Source organism: Acomys russatus, chromosome 1 (assembly GCF_903995435.1).
Source record: "Acomys russatus chromosome 1, mAcoRus1.1, whole genome shotgun sequence".
Lineage (NCBI taxonomy): Eukaryota > Metazoa > Chordata > Mammalia > Rodentia > Muridae > Acomys > Acomys russatus.
This window is the reverse complement of record NC_067137.1, coordinates 24,526,821-24,545,020: the sequence shown is the minus strand read 5'-3', so window position 1 is coordinate 24,545,020 and position 18,200 is coordinate 24,526,821. Positions and strand designations below refer to the sequence as shown.

At 51.6% G+C, this 18,200-nt stretch overlaps 1 protein-coding gene across 1 annotated transcript in view; it reads left to right on the top strand.

Annotated features, from left to right (window-relative positions):
• Positions 1–18,200, top strand: part of Dnmt3a (DNA methyltransferase 3 alpha) — a gene marked incomplete at its 5' end in the record, with an annotated part of 75,424 nt that overhangs the window by 18,949 nt on the left and 38,275 nt on the right. The window contains one exon of the mRNA XM_051154585.1: positions 12,583–12,853. Within this exon, the coding sequence (XP_051010542.1) occupies positions 12,583–12,853 (271 nt within the window). The remainder of the gene's footprint in view (positions 1–12,582; positions 12,854–18,200) is intronic.

Sequence of the window (18,200 nt, the reverse complement as noted above, 5' to 3'; positions counted from 1 at the left end):
GGTGGCAGGCAGGATCTCCCTCCCTCCCTCAGGTGCTGTGGTGGCAGGCAGGATCTCCCTCCCTCCCTCAGGTGCTGTGGTGGCAGGCAGGATCTCCCTCCCTCCCTCAGGTGCTGTGGTGGCAGGCAGGACCTCCCTCCCTCCCTCAGGTGCTGTGGTGGCAGGCAGGACTTCCCTCCTCCCTCCCTTAGGTGCTGTGATGGCAAGCAGGACCTCCCTCCTCCCTCCCTGTGGTGGCAAGCAGAACCTCCCTCCCTCCCTCAGGTGCTGTGATGGCAGGCAGGGACGCCTACCACATCTAGCTTTCCTTGCTGCTTTCAGGTGTGAGTTGGTTGGCTGGTTGTATTTTGAGGGAGTCTCACTGTGTAGCCCTGGCTGTCCTTGGGCTTCCCACAATCCTCCTGCCCCTTGACTCCATTATTTTGACCCTTGGTATCATCTCTTTTGCATAACTGTGCCAAGTGGAGCAGTTTCATTACCCCACTATTGGGGACTGAAACCAAGAATAAAAGGCCAATAGGGCAGCACTTTGTTGCAGACCAGTTTAAAGGCCTACCTCAGGCTGACGAGATGACTTAGTACGCAAAAACTTGAAGAATCCATGGGGAATGGAAAGAATCAGCTGCTGAGTTGTCCTCCACCCTTCACAAGAGTGCCATGGTGTGAGCACGCATGCACACGTGTGCATGCTCACACACACACACACACACACACACAACACACACACTCTCTCCCACCCTCTACTGTGAAGCCCTGAGCTTAAGCCCGGTGCTTTGATTCTCCCTGGGAGCCTGGGTCCACAAAGGCTCTATTTTTTTTTTTTTAAGTTAATATATAAATGCAGGGCTCTTTGAAAACATGCAAACTGTTCCAAAAAACACACAAAGCAAGCTGAGATCTGTGGGTGTAGTTCAGTTGGTAGCTTGCGTGCACAAAGCCCTGGTTTTGATTCTCAGCACTGCAGAAACATGCCTGGAATATTTAGGATATGGAGGATCAGAAGTTCAAGGCCATCCTTAGTTAGTATCAAATTCAAGGTTAGCCTTGGCCGCATGAGACCCTGTCTCAAAAATAAAAAAGAAAAAGAAAATATAACTGAGGGAGGAATTTGACACAAATCCCAGGAATCCAGGTATAATTGGGAAGGCTGGGGTGGTTCAAGGACTGGGAGATGAGCAGCATTGCATTGCATTGGTGAAAGCCAAGATAGTGCCAGCAACAGGAAACAGGAAGCCAGCTGCTGGGCTAGGAGGGGCTTAGGAAGGCAGCTGGCACCTGGGCCAGGGCTTGTGTGCTGGCCAGGGCCCATGCTGGGGAGGAGGAGACCAGCATGTAAAATCAGGCCTGTGTGTGTGTCCCGGTGGAAAGAAAGGGCCATCTCCCTGTCCACCTGCTCCTGAGGACATTGCCGTGTGACCAGTGCGGCTATGCAAGGCTGGCTCCGGCCTGGTCACAAGCCCAGACAGCTCTGGAGACAGTTCTTTGTGGGTGGTTCCAGCTGGGTCATCAGAGGGACAATTTCTGTCTTGGCCCACCTGACCCTGGGGTTTGGGGGGGGTAGGGGAGGGCGGGGGGCGGTGACTGGTCCCCTCAAGGTTCTACACTCTGTTTGCTAGCTGCGTGCATGTTGATGGGGATTCATACCCTCTGACTTCCTCCAGGGTTATTTTTGCTTGGAGGGAGCATTCTGAGGTCACTCTTGCTAAAAATAACCCAGCAAGGGTGGGAGGAGGAGTGGGTGGGAGCTGGCGCTAAACTCAGCTGAGCTAGGCTCCTTACCCCACTGCAGCCTCCTGCACAGCGGGGAGAGAGTGGGTTCCAGAGGGCAGCACTGCAGGGCAGCAGAGCAGACTCCAGGGAAAACCAAGGGGCCGCTGGGCTGAGCCTCAGCTGGCTGGGCAGTTTCACAGCTCCCAGGGCTTTGCAGTGTGGGTTACTTTTCAGTCTCGGGGCCATTTGAGTCGTCTTCAACCAGAACTAAATCCCCTGCTTGTTTCCAGACCAGACCTGTGCTTTGCCAGCTCTTTAAATGGAGACTTGGTGGCTGATTCCCCCTTGACTTTAAGTTCTCTTAGCCCTGGGCTGCTGGTCCTGGTCACACCCCAGCAGCTGTCTTCCAGAAGGCCTGAGGGAGATAGAGCTGTAAGTGGTATGCAGAGTTCCAGGCCTTTAACTCTTCCTGAAGATTTGTCCTCTGGAGCGTGCAAGCAAATTCTGAGGGAGTCCAGTCCAGAGGGGCTTGGTCAATCGTGTGGACCTTGAGGGTCATGGAAGCCAGGGAAAACCTGCTGGGAAATGTGGGCTTGCCTGGCCCTTAAAAGAGGGGAAGAGCCGAGTGCAGTGGCACACTCCTATAATCCCAGCACACAGGAAAGCAGAGGCAGGTGGATCTCTGTCAGTTTGAGGCCAGCCTGGTCTACAAAGTGAACCCAGGACAGCCAGGGCTACACAGAGAAACCCTGTCTCAAATTTAAATAAATAAATAAATAAATAAATAAATAAATAAATAAATGCGTGAGCTTCTTTGTCCAGCTTCGTTGTTTTGAGGCGGACTGGTCCCCAGCTGGCAGTCCTCCCCCTGCCTCAAGCTCCACTCTGTAGTCCTTGAGACATAGGAAGAGAGAGACTGTGGAGCAAGAAGCAAGTCTCCAACCTGCTGAGGGTGTAGAAAAACAGAGCGTGGTTCATTGATCAGATGAAGGCGTGGAAGGAGATGCCACCACCTCTCCCAGCGACGGCTCAACAGGGGCAGTGTCGGCTGCTGTCAGAGACCAGGGCTTCTGGGATAGAGTCACAGGGGTTATAACTGTAGCCAGCTGGTCCTGTCTCAGTGGCAAAGCCCCTGTCAAACATGCTGGCTTCCACACCGACACTGGGGTGGGGTGCAACCAGAGGTGGAGGGGAGCTGGCATTATTGTGAAACTATCCCAATGAATTAAAAAATATATATAACAAAAATCCACCTCCATTTGTGCCCCATGTTGACTCCTTGCCAGGGTCACGCATTTTAGGGCCCTTCCAACAGGCACCTCATGTGCATTGGTCGGTCCAATCATACCAGCGTCTTTTCCTGCCATGCAGCACTGGTCAGTACATGTATGTGCTCCTCACCGTCACCTGGAGCAGCAGTGTGAGCATGTGACAGTTAATACTGGCTACCAACCTGAGGGCATGGAGAATCACCTCAGAGACAGACCTCTGTGAGGAAGATGCTAGTTTGGGTTTGCTAAAGTCGGAAGACCCAACCAGAGTGCGGGAAGCACCACTACAGGGGCTGAGATCCTAAACGGGATGAGGAGGAGAAAGCCAGCAGGGCACCAGCATCCCTCTCTGCTCCCTGGCTGGGATGCAAGGTGGCCGGCTGCCTCCAGCTCCTGAAGCCATGGCGGATGGTACCCTGGAATGAGCCTTGCCTTCCTTAGCTGCTTTTGTCAGGTATTTTTCCAGCAAGAAAAGCAACAGATGCAACACATGGCAGCTCTTTCCGCCATCAGCGAGCTGGGAATCCTGGGAAGGGCAAGTGAGTGAGCACGATCAGGCGATGATGCTAGCTGAACACATTAAGCAGACTATGGCTCTCCAGAGAGTGACAAAGGCTCAGGAGTCACACTATGTGGGATAGGATGGCCACAGCACTGAGCCTAAAGGGGACACCTGAGACACCACTTGCTTGCTTTTTTTTTTTTTAATTTCCTTTTTTTTTTTTTGTTTTTGTTTTTGTTTTTTTGAGACAGGGTTTCTCTGTGTAGCCCTGGCTGTCCTGAACTCACTTTGTAGACCAGGCTGACCTTGAACTCACAGAGATCCACCTGCCTCTGCCTCTCTGAGTCCTGGGATGACAGGCATGCATCACCGTGCCCAGTGGATGCTTTTATTTTTCTATGTTATTTATTTTCTGCATCTGGGTGCCTTGCCTGCATGAGGTAACACATGCGTTACTGGTGCTGCATACACCAGGAGAGAGTATCACATTCCCTTGGTCTAGGGTTAAGACGCATGTGAACCACCATGTGAGTCCTGGGAATTGAACCTGGCTCCTGTGGAAGAACAGTTAGTGCTCTTATCTGCTCAGTCATCTTTCTATCCCACAGAAGAGTTGTTTTTTTTTTTTTTTTTTTTTTAAGATTTATTTATTATGTATACAGTTGTTCTGCCTGCATGTGTGCCTGCATGCCAGAATTGGGTACCAGATCTCATTATAGATGGTTGTGAGCCACTATTAGTGGTTGCTGGGAATTGAACTTAGGACCTTTGGAAGAACCACCAGTGCTCTTAACCTCTGAGCCATCTCTCCAGCCCCAGAAGTGTTTTTTAAAAGGAAATTCCTTCAATACATGGCTGCCCTACATACAATGATTCCTTCAAAGGATCTTTTAATTTCCTCTGAAGCCCTTTTACATTTTGCTTTTTATTTTATTTTATGTATATGAGTGTTTTGCCTGCATATATGTCTGTGTACCACATATGTGCCTGGTGTCCGGGGATGCCACAAAAGAGTATTGGTTCCCCTGGGATTGGGGTTATATAGGTGGTTGCAAGCCACCATGTGGGTCTTAGGAACTGAATCCAGGTCTTCTGAAAGAGTAACGAGTGCTCTAACCACTTTGCCATATCTCCAGCCCCACCCCAAAACCCTTTGCAGTTGACTTCAGAGAGCCCGGCTAGGCCCTCCTGCAGGTAGACAGGTATCCTTGCTGGAATGGTTTGTCACTGGGTTGGCCTGTCCTCACACCTCTTTATGGCTGCGATAGCCTGGTAGTTATTACTTAGCTGAGTCCACACCAGGAAAGGTCTCTGGGGAAGCAGCAGAGCCAGGCTGAGCTGATGAGGAGAGCCTGGGAGGACTTGGCCACACTGCTGCCTCCTTCGGCTGCTCTCCTGGAGCAGTGGGGGGCCTGGTTCCAAAGATGTGGCACAGGGCTCCATTTATTCCAGGAAGGCTGAGCCAGGGGAGCCTTGGGAACCTCTTATGGAAGAGCATGGGATGGGCTTTCTGATTGCAGATCAGGAGAGGGCTGCAGAAAGGGCTGAGGGTGGCTGCTATGGCCCAGTGCCAGCTCTTCCCTGGGCAGGGCTGCCTTCTTACCTGTTCAATGGATTCCTGAAACCAGAGTCAACCTGGAAGACCTCAGGCTTGGTCAGCCTTCGGTGGGCTTGCAGGACAATGTAGGGAGTTAGGAAAGGCCCTAAGTTGATGCACTTTGGTTTCCTTCGCTCCTTGCATTGGGGTGACTCAGCCACCACCTAGGCAGTTGGCCAGTGACTCTTCTGTGTAGCTGAGATGAACCTTGGTCTGGGCCCATGACTGACCAGGGTTCCTGGATGGCTGGGCACTGCTGAAGGCTTGAAGGCACAACAGCAGGCCCTAAGAGAGCAGAAGGAGGTCTCAGTGGCTCCTGGCGGAAGTGGCTAGTGTGGAAACGGAAGAGTGTGCCTCGCCTCTCCCTCTCCACCAGGCGAGCACCTCGGTGCTCAGACTCCATTGCTCCAGTATCTTTTGCTTCTTCTCTTATAGACCTGGATTGAGGGCTTTTATGTTAAACACAGTTACAACAAAGAATTCTAACAATGTCCCACAAGGGGATGGTGACACTTTGCTTTGAGAGGCATGGCCTCACCTGGGGCAGGATGGGTCAGAGTAAGGGGTGGGGATCAGGGGGCTTCAAAGTGGTTAGAGTCTAGTTGCAGAAGGCTCCTTGATTGACCCCTGGTCCCCCCCCTCTCGAGCTGGGGGCTGCCCTTCTTTTCATGCTTCCTTTCCTGTGAGGGAGACTGAGCCAGGGAGGCAGCTGTCCCTCAGATGTCTCTCCTGCACTTGGTCATCCTGGGAGCTTTGCTTAGGAGTATGAGAGATGCGTGTGAGCCGAGGCCGGCCTTGGAGCCATCTTCCTCAGACGAGCTAGGACTGCACGTATTGCCTCAGGAGCCTCAGGATAATTAAGTTTATTGGTTTTATAAGAGAATGGATGCCAGGTCCTTTGCTGGGTGCTAGGGAGGGAGCTGGGGTGGAGAAAGGAATAGATAAATAAGGCGGAGCCCACAGTCCAGAGGGAAGCATACAGTAAACAAGCCATGAGGTCCAGCATGGAGAATGCTAGAGTGAGAGTGTGGGGTCTCTGTGAGCAGTGTGGCCGGCCATGGGGTGGGGGAGGGGAGGCCACCGTGGACTGCACCTCTGCCATCTGTGTGGTGAGGGCTGTGGGAGCTGGGCATAGGCTGAGGATTCGCCTGTTGTTCCTGGGAAGACAGGAATGTAGAATAGCTGTTTCAGCGGTGGAGGACTTCTGTGTGGGGTGATGATGGTCACAGAACGTGAATGTAGTTGATGTATACTTCAAAATGGTTAAAATGACAAATTCTATATATGCTTTGTCCTAGATCTGGGGGATTATTTTGTTTATTTTTTGAGACAGGGTTTCCCTACGTAGCCAGGACCTGGCCTTGAACTTGTAGCAATCCTCTATGTCAGTCTCCCAAGTACTGGGACCAGGTCTGGATCACCACAGCCAGCTACCACAGATTTGTTGTTGTTGTTGTTGTTGTTTAAAAAAAAAAATTCCTTAAGGCCAGATGTGGTAGACAGTAGGGCGTGCAATAGCATCCTTGACCTGTATCCACTAGCTGCCAGTATGTGACATGTGACCCCAAACTGATCTCCAACTGCCTTGCCAAGTGTCCCGAGGGGAGCAGTGGTGTTTCCCTGGCCAGAAGCCACCGTGGACTCTGATCAGAATGGACTGCATGAAACAGGCACTGAGGAGACGCTGGGCAGCGGGAAGCAGGGGAAAGTTGTCTGGAGACGGAGATGAGGTCTTTCCTGGCAGGTGGACAAAGGTCAGCAAACTGAGAACTCCTAGAGGTGAAGGCCACAGTGGCCTGCGCTGGTCCTCAGGGCAAGGTTGAGCCCAGCACCTGTCCACATCGACCAGAATGAGGCATGGTGGGTGGGGTGGCAGACAGTGGCAAAGGGACCAAGTTTGAAATCTGGGATCTTAGGGTCACAATCTTCAGAGTGTTGTTCCTCGCACCCCCCAATTCTACAGAGGAGGAGAAGGGGTACTGGCGGCTGCTGTTGCCCCTCTGATGCTGTCTCCCGCAACTGTGCTCAGCACCTCCTAAGATGGCCAGCAGTGACCAGTGGATTATCTGTCGCAGGGCTGTGCTGTCTTCTTCAGAGGCACTGTCAAAAGTAAAGTAAACAGAAATAGCTAGTGAGACGCTTTCATCAGACATGGCAGTGGGGCCAGAGCTCCCTCTGGGCTTATGCACAGGGTGTGTGCACTTTTAACCTAGTCATTGTCGTTAACAAAGCTGTTGAGAATATTTATGGAGTGCTGTTGGGGTCCTACTCTGTGATATATCCAACTGGCTCAAACCAGGCCCCTGTGTTCCAAGAGTCCAGGAGCCCATAGGGCCAGGGCCGAGGAGGGAGCGCAGTGTAGCCATGCAGGTCTGGCTGCTCAAAATGCCCCTTTTCGTGAGCCCCCAGCTCCTCCGCAGAAACTGGAAAGCTACCTCAGTGCATTGGCTGCAGAGCAGATTCCTTCCTCAGGGTAGCTCCTGTGGGTGATTTACTCTGCCCAGTTACCCAGGTCCCAAGAGCCCTAGGGAAGGGCCATGCTCAGCCCAGGGACAAGGAGAAGCAGGGGCTGGCTATGGTGTTAGGAGTCATGAGTTCACTTGAACCTCAGGTCAGTGGCTGACTCATCACTTATCAGAACCAGAAAGGGAAATAGAATGGCGGGCTGAAGCTCAGTGCGCAGAATGCTTGCCTGGCGTGCCCAAAGCCCACAGTCCCACCCCCAGCATTAATATAAATGGAGTGTGGTAGTGCGCACTTGTAATCCCAGCACTCAGGAAGGCAAGTGGTAGAGAGGCGAGGATCAGGAGTTTGAGGCTAGCCTGGACTAGGTGAGGCTAGCCCGGACTATGTAAGAACCAATCTCAAAACAAAACAATATAGGAACCAGAGTCAAGCAGTAGAGGGTCTGGGTGGTTAGGAAGAGAGCTCGATGGCCGTAGCGGGGCTGGGGATAGAGCTCATAGATAGGATTTGAGTAATACACTCTAGGAAGGCTCTGGGTTTAATTCTCAGCACCAGAAGGGGGTGGGGAGGGTGGTGTGGGCCAATGAGAAGAGGTGGACCTTTCAGCCATTGGGCTACTCCTAGACTTAGAGCTGTGTGGTAGATTCCTGTCCCCTCACCCACCTGTGTTCTGGCTCCCATCTCTGGGTGTATCCAATGCTACTGCAGAGGGGTCCTCCTGGCTAGGCTGGTGGGAGAGCGCCTGTGCAGCGTGATTGTGAGACTGTGTGACTAGGCCCTTCTCTCATGCGTGACTCGCCTCAGCCTTGCTGAGTGACAGACTGAGACAAGAAAGGTGCAAGGTGCAGTTTCAGTCCTGAGGTGGATCGACATGTGGCTTCAGGGATGGTGGGGGGGGGGGGGGGCGTTGCTGAAAGTGAGTGGGTGGTCTGTTTGCTCCTCTTGCCCAACAGTCTGGCAAGGCCTATGGAAGCCTCCCCCCCCCCCCTCCCCGCACCCCAGCAGGCTCTTCCTCTTCACGCTGCAGCCTCCTGGACCCCACAGCTGCTGAGGCATGCAGCACTGCAGCTTCTCGCCCTTTTCTCCTTCTCAGATGAACTGCCTGAAGCACAGACTGGGAGGCCTGGGAGGCCACAGCTGCCGGGCTCCTCAGGAGGCGGCACAGTCGGCGGACACTAGGTTTGCTGTTCTCTCCCAAGGCCTTGGTCCCTGTTTGCCACCCCTCTGGGTTCCCTACCAGATAGCGGTGGTCTCACAGTTCCCATCCCAGACCTGAAGTGGCGGCTGTGTGCTGGTGCTTGCTGCCGCCTTTTTGAAGGGAGTTTGGCATTGCTCTCTATACTTCGCCCAGCCAATCCTCCTGGGACTTCCCTACAGATATGCCTAGCTATAGGGAACTGGAAGAGATGGGGCTCACTTCAGCAGGATGCAGATGAGCTCAGTACCCACCGTTGGTGTGAGTCACAGAGCATCCGCTAAGAAGGAGGCAGAGCCATATGCATGGGTGTGGAGAGATGCCACTGTACTTGTCAGGGGAGAAGTGAGTTGTAGAACCTTCTGGGCAGCATGATAAAACACGATCTTGGATCTGGCTCTGTGTGTGAATATGTGGATAAATGCATAACTTACATGTGACTGTGAAAAGTCTAAAAAGGAAGCCTAGCTCTTTGGCACATGCTTGCTATCCCAGGACTTGGCAGGAGGATCAGGAGTTCAAGGCCACCCTCAGAGACATAGCTTGTTTGAAGCTAGCCTAGGCTATATGAAAACTTTGTTTTATTTTATTTTTAAAAAACATTTTATGAGCCAGGTGCAGTGGTGCATGCCTGTAATCCCAGCACTCGGGGAAGCAGAGGCAGGTGGATCTCTGTGAGTTGGAGGCCAACCTGGTCTGCAAAGTGAGTTCAGGATAACCAAGGCTATACAGAGAAACCCTGCCTCAAAAACAAAACATAAAACAAAACAAAATTTATAGCCAGGCTTGGTGGCATACACCTGTAATCCCAACACTGGGAGGCAGAGGCAGGAGGATCTGTGTGAGTTTGAGGCCAGCTTAATATACAGAGCAAGTTCCGGACAGCTGAGAAACCTTCTCTTGAAAAACAAACAGGGCTGGAGAGATGGCTTAGAAGTTAAGAGCAGTGTAGGCCGGGCGTGGTGGCACATGCCTTTAATCCCAGCACTCGAGAGGCAGAGACAGGCAGATCACTGTGAATTCTGGTCTACAAAGCAAGTCCTGGACAGCCAGAGCTACACAGAGAAACCCTGCCTCACAACAAACAAACAAACAAACAAACAAAAAGTCATGGGGCTGAAGATTAGGCTTAGCGGGTAGAGTACTTGCCTAGAAGTACAAGACTCTGAGTTCAGTTCCCAACACCACAGAAACTGGATCTGTTGGCACATGCCTGTAATCGCAGCACTCGGGTGGTAGAGGCAGGAGGATCAGGAGTTCAAGGTGATCCCTAGCTACATAGTGAGTTTGAGGCCAGCCTGGGCTAAATGTGACCCTGTCACACAAAAATGTATAATGTATGTCTGAGTTTTATTACTAATTAAATTTACATATTTATTTTGTTTTGTTTTTAAAGATTTTATTTATTTTTTATTATAAATATACAGTGTATACAGTGCTCTGCCTGCATGTACATCTGCAGGCCAGAAGAGGGCATCAGATCATATTACAGATGGTTATGAGCCACCGTGTGGTTGCTGGGAATTGAACTCATCTCTCCAGCCCTATTTTGTTTTGTTGAGACACTCTCACCATGTTGTCCTGGCTGGCCTAGGACTGTCCTCGCCTCTTTGCCACTGCACCTTGCCCACTACTTATATAATAGAAAAAAAGTCACCAGGCATGGTGGTGCACGCCTTGAATCCCCCAGCACTTGGGAGACAGAGGGAGATGGGTCTCTGTGAGTTTGAGGCCAGCCTGGTCTATAGAGTAAGTTCCAGGACAGCCAGAGCAGTTACATAAAGAAACCCTGTCTTGAAAGTCGGAGGCTGGAGAGATGGCTCAGAGGTTAAGAGCTGCTCTTCCAGAGGTCGTGGGTTCAATTCCCAGCAACCACATGGTGGCTCACAACCATCTAGAATGAGATCTGGTGCCCTCTTCTGGTGTGTAGGCACATATGCAGGCAGAACACTGTATATTTAACAAATAAATAAAGTTAAAAAAAAAAAAAATCTGGGGCTGGAGAGATGGCTCAGTGGTTAAGAGCACCGTCTGCTCTTCCAGAGTCCTGAGTTCAATTCCCAGCAACCATCTATTGTGAGATCTGGTTCCCTCTTCTGGTGTGCAGGTGTACATGCAGGCAGAGCACTGTATATGTAATAAATAAATAAATCTTTAAAAAAAAAATCTGGGCAAGGTGATAATAACATGCCTGTATGTGGAGCATACCACTCAAGAGGCAAAGGCAGGAGAGTTCAGGGTCATCCTTACCCACATGGGTTCAAGGCCAGCATGGACCATGTAAAAGAAGGAACAACAAAAGGCTGAGGTGAATTATCCATGGAGTAAGCATTGCCACCGACCTGACATGTGGAAAGTAGCCTTCTTTTCGTTTGACTTGGTTTTTGAGACTGGGTCTCATGTAGGTAGGGTGGCCCCAAACTCACTGTGTAGCTAAGGGTAGACTTGAGCCCCTGAGCCATTTGTCCCTGCCTTCCAAATGCCGGGACTCCTGGCACATGCCACCGTGACCAGCTCATGTCTCACGTGCACCTTGGTGAGCCAGCTCTGCCCCTGTCTGCACTTCCTGACCCTGAGCATTTTGCAACTGCAGGATTGCTGCACATAGACACCCTTGTACCCGTGAAGCTGCAGACCCTGAACCAAGCACCTCCCGTCTTCCAAGATGCTCTGACCACCTGCCTCCAAAGAGCAAGAATAGATGTGGTGTGGGGGAGGGAGGAGGGAGGGGGCAAGAGTGCAAGCTCCCTGGTGCCTTGTCTTTCAAAGCAGAGGACAGTAGGTAAATGAAAAAAATTCTTCAGGAGCCTCAGGTTCCTCCCTTGATTCCCAGGGAAGCTGAGAGATACTAAAAGGGAAATGGGGTTCCAGGACATGTTAGGACAGTCAGAGAGGTCCCTGGTTTGGTTTCTACCAGTTGGAGCCAGGCTCTAACCTCAGCCCCCAGGGGATGGAGCAGCCTGTTGTCTTTCTAGGCAGTCCTGTGCCCAGGGTAGTTGCTGCACAGGCTGGAGACTACTTGGGACATTCATTTTGTTTTCATCTTTTTTAATATTTACTTATTTTTAGGTATGAGTGCTCTACCTGCATGTACACCTGGATGCCAGAAGAGGGCACCAGATCTCATTATAGGTGGTTGTGAGTCACCATGTGGTTGCCCGGGAATTGAACTCAGGACCTCTGGAAGAGCAGGCAGTGCCCTTAAATGCTGAGCGGTCTTTCCGACCCCAGCATTCAAATTTTCTGAGGAAGGGTCCAGTATCAATGATGGAGCATGAGGAACATTTTTGTTTTGTTTTTATTTCTCGTTATGTTTTTATTTATTTATTATGTTCATCTGTGTGGTGTGTGTGTGTGTGTGTGTGTTGGAGGTCAGAGGACAACTTCACAAAGTGGGTTCTCTCCACTGTGGGAATTGAACTCAGGTACCCAGGCTTGAATAGCAAGCACCTTTACCTGTGGAGCCATCTTGCCAGGCCTGCTTTTAGTTTTTTTAAGGTAGGGTCTCAGACAGCCCTGACCTGTCCATCCTCAGACTCAGTGTGTAGCTGTGGATGAGCTTGCGCTTCTGATGCCCTGCTTCTGCCTGGAGAGTGCTGAGGTCGCAGGTGTGCCTGCTTTACACAGCACTGGGTACTGAGCCCAGGGCTTCATGCTGGCCAGACAAGCTCTCTACTATCCCAAGCTGCAGGATCATTTGTTTAGAAGCCAGAGTGTTAATGAGGTGTGGTGCAGTGGGGTCTCCCTGGGGTGGTAGGACCACGCTGGCCCACCTGCTTGGCTTCCACAAATCCCTTAAGCCTTCACAGGTCTAATCCTTACCTTTGTTTTTACCTTCCAGGTGGAAAGCAGCGACACCCCCAAGGACCCTGCAGTGACCACCAAGTCTCAGCCTATGGCCCAGAACTCGGGTCCCTCAGATCTGCTACCCAATGGAGACTTGGAGAAGCAGCGGGGTGAACCCCAACCTGAGGAGGGGAGCCCAGCTGCAGGGCAGAAGGGTGGGGCCCCAGCCGAAGGAGAAGGAACCGAGACTCCACCAGAATCCTCCAGAGCTGTGGAGAATGGCTGCTGCGCAACCAAGGAGGGCCGAGGAACCTCTACAGAAGAGGGTGAGTCCAGCCTGCAGCCAACCTCCTCTGGGTCCTCTGAGCCCCTAAGAGTCACGGACGTGGGTCTGGGACAAGTTTCAGGAGACTTGGCAAAGGTGGGAGCTGAGTTGACAATGGTGTGGCAGCTACTGGATGAATCCCGCCTGTGCACATGTGTACTTGGCCCACCTAGTGTGCTAAACAGTTTTTTTTTTTTTTAATTAGTTGCCAGTATTTAGAAAAAAAAAAAAAAATCAAGAAATTCCACATGAAAATCTGGAGTTTTGGCCCTTCATCAGGGAAAGGGAGGAAGCTGGCTCTAGCAACAGGCAACAGTGAGTTTGCAAAATGCCAAGGGCCGCTAGACTGGTGTAACAAGTTCTGGTTATATGCCTCAGTTTCCCTCCACTGCCATCTGGCCCACTTACTCTTATATATGACCTGCCTTGGCCCATGCAGACAACAGATGCCGTGTTTACCTACCCAGCGCAGAGGTCTTGCCTGGCACACCGTAGTTTGGTTGACTGCACAGTAAACGTGGCTGTGAGAGTGGACACGGAGGGGGAAGGCTGAAGGAGGTCGGCTGCTCAGGGCTCTGCTCAGACCTCTCCATCTGGGGACTTTGTGGCCTAGCCCTGGAATTTTGGAAAGTTGCCCACTTTTCTCTTTCAGGTTAAGCCAGAGATTTCAGGGCCAAGCAAGCTGTAAACAAGTGAGTAATGAGGACAGCTAGCATTTGTTCCCGGGCTTCACAGTTTACACAGCGTCTCCCCTCCACTACCACACTCGCTCCTCGGGGCCCTGCCAGGTTGTTTTGCATATGTGCATTTTAATTTCAAAAAGTCTTCCTTCCAAGTGTGTATGATGGGATGAGTAAATTGATTAATTGGCATAACTTATTTTGCATGAATCCAAACCTAATATTTATGCAGAAGAGGGAATATTTCCAGAAAAGAGGCTTCCAAACTTATTTGGAAATATCTTTCATTCATTATTCAGCAAATATTTATGACGTTCCACGAAGTGCAAAGCACACTCTGGGGCCGTTCGAGTTTGTTGTTCTGTTTGCTCTTGCGCTTCCAAGATCTCACAAGGTTTTTTGTTTGTTTGTTTTTTGGTTTTTGGTTTTTTTGTTTTGTTTTGGTTTTTTTTTTTTTTGGTTTTGGTTTTGGTTTGGTTTTTCAAGACAGGGTTTCTCTGGGTAGCCCTGGCTGTCCTGGACTTGCTTTGTAGACCAGGCTGGCCTTGAATTCAGAGATTCACCTGTCTGGGATTAAAGGTGTATACCATCACCACCCAGCATTATTAGCCCCATCTTAAATCCAGGGAAAAAGCACAGTTTAGAAAGCGACTTGTTCATGGCCTCTAAACCTGGCCTCTGGCTTCTAGTACTTAACTTTTTGTTCGTGGATTTTTTTTTTTTTTTTTTAATTTCAAATGGTCTTACTATGTAGCCCTGGCTGGCCTGGAACTCACTATGTAGACCAGGCTAGTCTCAAACTCAGATATTTGCCTGTCTCTGCTTCCTGAGTGCCAGGATTAAAGGCGTATGCCACCAATGCCTGGCCCTGACCTGGACTTCTGATTTTTTTTTTCCCTTCACCTCCTGAGTTCTAGGATCACACAACCATGCACCACCTAGTGTGTGTGTGTGTGTGTGTGTGTGTGTGTGTGTGTGTGTGTGTCTGACTTGAGCTTGCTACAATATACATGAGGAGGTCAGAGGGCAGCTTGGATTCTGTTCTCTCCTTTCATTTCGAAAATCCTTGGGATGGGGTTCAAATCCAGACTGTCACGTTTGGCAGTAAGCACCTTTTTCTGCTGAGCCATCTTGACTGCCCATGCCTGTTTTTATGTGGTTCTGGGACTAGGGCCCCTGGGAATTGAACCCAGGATCCCATGCATGCTGGACAACCCAGGAATGGTTAACCTTTGCTCTTGAGCCTCTCCGCTTTGCTCTGGCCTGGTGTGTATACCACGAGGCTCTCGAGCTAGCCAGGCCTCCTAGGAGTGTTGCGAGAGCTTAAGAAGAGAGGAGAGGAAGGAGAGACACCCCCCCTGTGGCTCACAACGGCAGGTATGCTGGAGAGCTCAGTGCCCTTCCTAGCCAGACACCATGTCCTGTGACTCACCTCCGGCGTGCTGGGATCACACCAACACAGGTGCCAAGTTGCTGTCCGGAGAGCCAGGGCAGTCCTTCCCACCTGGCAGGATGGAGCCAGAGTTCCAAGGCTGCTCTTTGACCTTGAGGGTTTATTGAACTTAATGGTTTCCCTGTCTGCGTTCTAGTTCTTAGGTACTCAGTCACCCAACAAGTGTTCCTTAAACATGTTTGGTGTGTGCCAGGTCCCCGTGCTGGTCTGTGGAAACCATCCTGAGCAGAAACTTGGCTCTTGTCCTCAAGGGCCTCATAGTTGGCTAGAGACTCTGCGCTTTCAAATGTGTCTTTGGGGCTTGACAGGTAGTCCTGGGCTTAACACCCCAGCGCTGCAGTAACTGGCATGGTGCCAGTTCTAGGCCAGTCAGGTCTACCAAGCAAGTCCAGGACAGCCAGAAGGACAGAAAGTCAGGAGTTCAAGGTCATCCTCTGTCTATCAATTTTAGGCCAACCTCCTCTCTCAAAAACAAAACAAAATAATGACAACAGAACCAAATGTGCTGTCCTGCACAGAGGACAGTGAGGAAATACAGTGTCATAAGGAGCTAGGACATCAGAAGCTAAGCTGGCCCCAGCTAGTCTGTCACAACTGAGGGATGTGCTGGAACCCGTCATGTGAGAGCTGGGGGAGGAAGATAGTGAGCACAGACTGGTTCCAAGGTGAGTAAGAACAGGGCATCAGGGACCTGAGGGACATCAGGCTGGAGTGGACAGAGCCAGAGGGAAGGATGTGGCAGGCACTGGGTGGCAGGTGGCCAAACCAGGCTTTCCTGGCTGCCTTCTTGGGGCTGACCTGACAAGCTGTGATTGGAAAAGATGATTTTCCATCTAGATTCCCCGGTGGTTTGAAAGGACCGGGAAGTGGGTGAGAGGTTAGGCGGCTATAGATGTGGAGAGGAAGCAGTCCCGCTCTGATGAGCAAAATCGATCAGCAGAGATGGAGGGATGTGATCAAATGCCAGAGGTCTGAGAGGTAAAGAAATGTTAAAAAAGAGTTGATAGTCTGGGCCAGGGCCACCGGCAGGAAGGTCTACGCGTGATAGGTATGCTCCAGATCTGAATTTCCATTTGCTCTCCAGGCACTCCTGGGTGACCGCAGATATCCGAGAGAGGTGGGTAGCGGCCTCCTGGAGGCGCTGGCCTGTATGTTGGTGTATGGGGGCTGACCACAGCTCCAACAGAAGGCTGACAGTGCATGCTCAGCTGAGGAAAGAAGAGGCTCAGCCATGGTTGCCCTAGTTCCAAGGCTCTTTTCAGAGAGTTCCGTCTGTCCTTCCTGGACCCATCGTGCTTGCCTTTGCGGCACAGTGGGTTCCACCCACACTGCCCAGAGGTCCGAGGGCCAGCTGTGTCCGTGGTCCCCAGAAGCCAAGATGCAGAAGCTGTAGTTTCCCCCTTAGAGATCCTCATTCTTCACGAAGTGAGAGAGAGAGAGAGAGAGAGAGAGAGAGAGAGAGAGAGAGAGAGAGAGGCCTCTTTCTTCAGCCTTGTGCCACGTGAAGAAGGCCTTGTCTCTGATTTTCTTATGGGGAAGAAAGTAGGGAAGCCAGGAGTGGTAGTCTCACACTCACAGTCTCAGAACTTGGTAGGTGAGCCGGGTGTGGAGGCACACGCCTTTAATCCCAGCATTCAGGAGGCAGAGGCAGGTGGATCGCTGTGAGTTCGAGGCCAGCCTGGTCTACAAAGCAAGTCCAGGACAGCCAAGGCTACACAGAGAAACCCTGTCTTGAAAAAACAAAACAAAAACAAAAACCCCAGCTTCGTAGGTGGAGGCAAAAGGATCAGAAGTTTACGGTCATTCTCAGGTACTTATGGCACTGGAGGCCAGACGGGGTACATGGACCGTGGTAACGGACAGAGTGGTCATTAAGTCCAGCATCTGCCCTGCCACCGGCAGATTGTCTCATTATAAAGAGAACTTGGCAAGTCCTTGCTGGATAGCCTCTAACCAACATGTAAGTGCTTGAAGCCCCTGACCTCGCCTGTCCCCAGGACCTGAGGTGCCTTGGAGTCATGTTCCCACTCTGGGAGGCCCACAGCCACCTGGCCCCAGGACCTCGATCATATGGGCTGCAGAGGGAGTCCTCAGAGAGCTGGCGACAGCCCTAGCATTCTGAGACAGCCAGTTTGTGGTCTGCTGCCCAGGCTGGAGAGGGGAAGAGTGTGTGTGCGTGTGCGTGTGTGCGTTTGCGTGAGAGAGAGAGAGAGAGAGAGAGAGAGAGAGAGAGAGACAGACTGTGGGCATGCGCAGTCTGTCAAGGAAAAAATTCCAGAAAGAAGCCAGTTGGAAACTGTTTCCGGAAGTCTCTGTTTGGGAGACCTTGGGGCTGGAGTCTTGGCAAAGGAAACAAAGCATAATGGTGGTAGTGCACTTGGGAGTCAGGAGCCCTGAAATCTGATTACAGCTCCTCTCACCCAGCCTCAGTTTCCTCCTGTGAAATACTCAGCAAACTCAACCATATCTTTTTTTCAGCTCAAATTTTCTTTTGTTATAATGAACAAATCACTCCCGGTAAACGCAGTCAAAAGCTACCTGGGGGTTGGGGCCGGTAATTCAAGAAGCTCCCGAGGTCCAATAGACAGTCCAGTAGCCTGGGCCAGCTTGGAGTCCTCTCTCACCAACCTCAGCTCTTGCTGCATGGTTGCTGCAGCTGTTGTAGCCTCAGCAGGAGCATGGGACGCGATCCAGGGCAGGCGCCCCCTCCTGGAAGTCTGGGTCCTGGGCTGAGCACCGAGGTCTTTGAGAGGGAAGGCCTCAGAAGTGGGAGGCCCCGCCCGGCCAGGCGTGAGGGGGAGTCCCGTGGAAAGTGGAGAGCTGACTGTGGTGGGAGAGAGGACGTGGAGGAAACAGGGAGGAAGAGACGTGATGGGTGAGACCTGCTTTAAAAGGCCAACCACATACCGTACCCTGTGCTGGGGGAGGGCACACACCCCACACACATGGGTGACAGCCACCGCGCTCCTCCCACACACTGCCTCCTTAAGGCCCAGTGACGCGCCTGCCTACCACGGGGTCCACAGCTCACGGGGTGGGCTGCAGGGGCTCTTTTCTCCCTGCTTTCTGCCTCTGTAGAGGGAGCCGGGCACACGTGGCTGTCCAAGGCATTTTGAGTAGGTGTAGAGGGGAGCCCCAGGTCTTGTCTGGTGACAGAAGGGAAACTTCCAGGCTAAAGATTTGGAGCCGTAAATGCTGCGGGTGGTTTCCGTTCC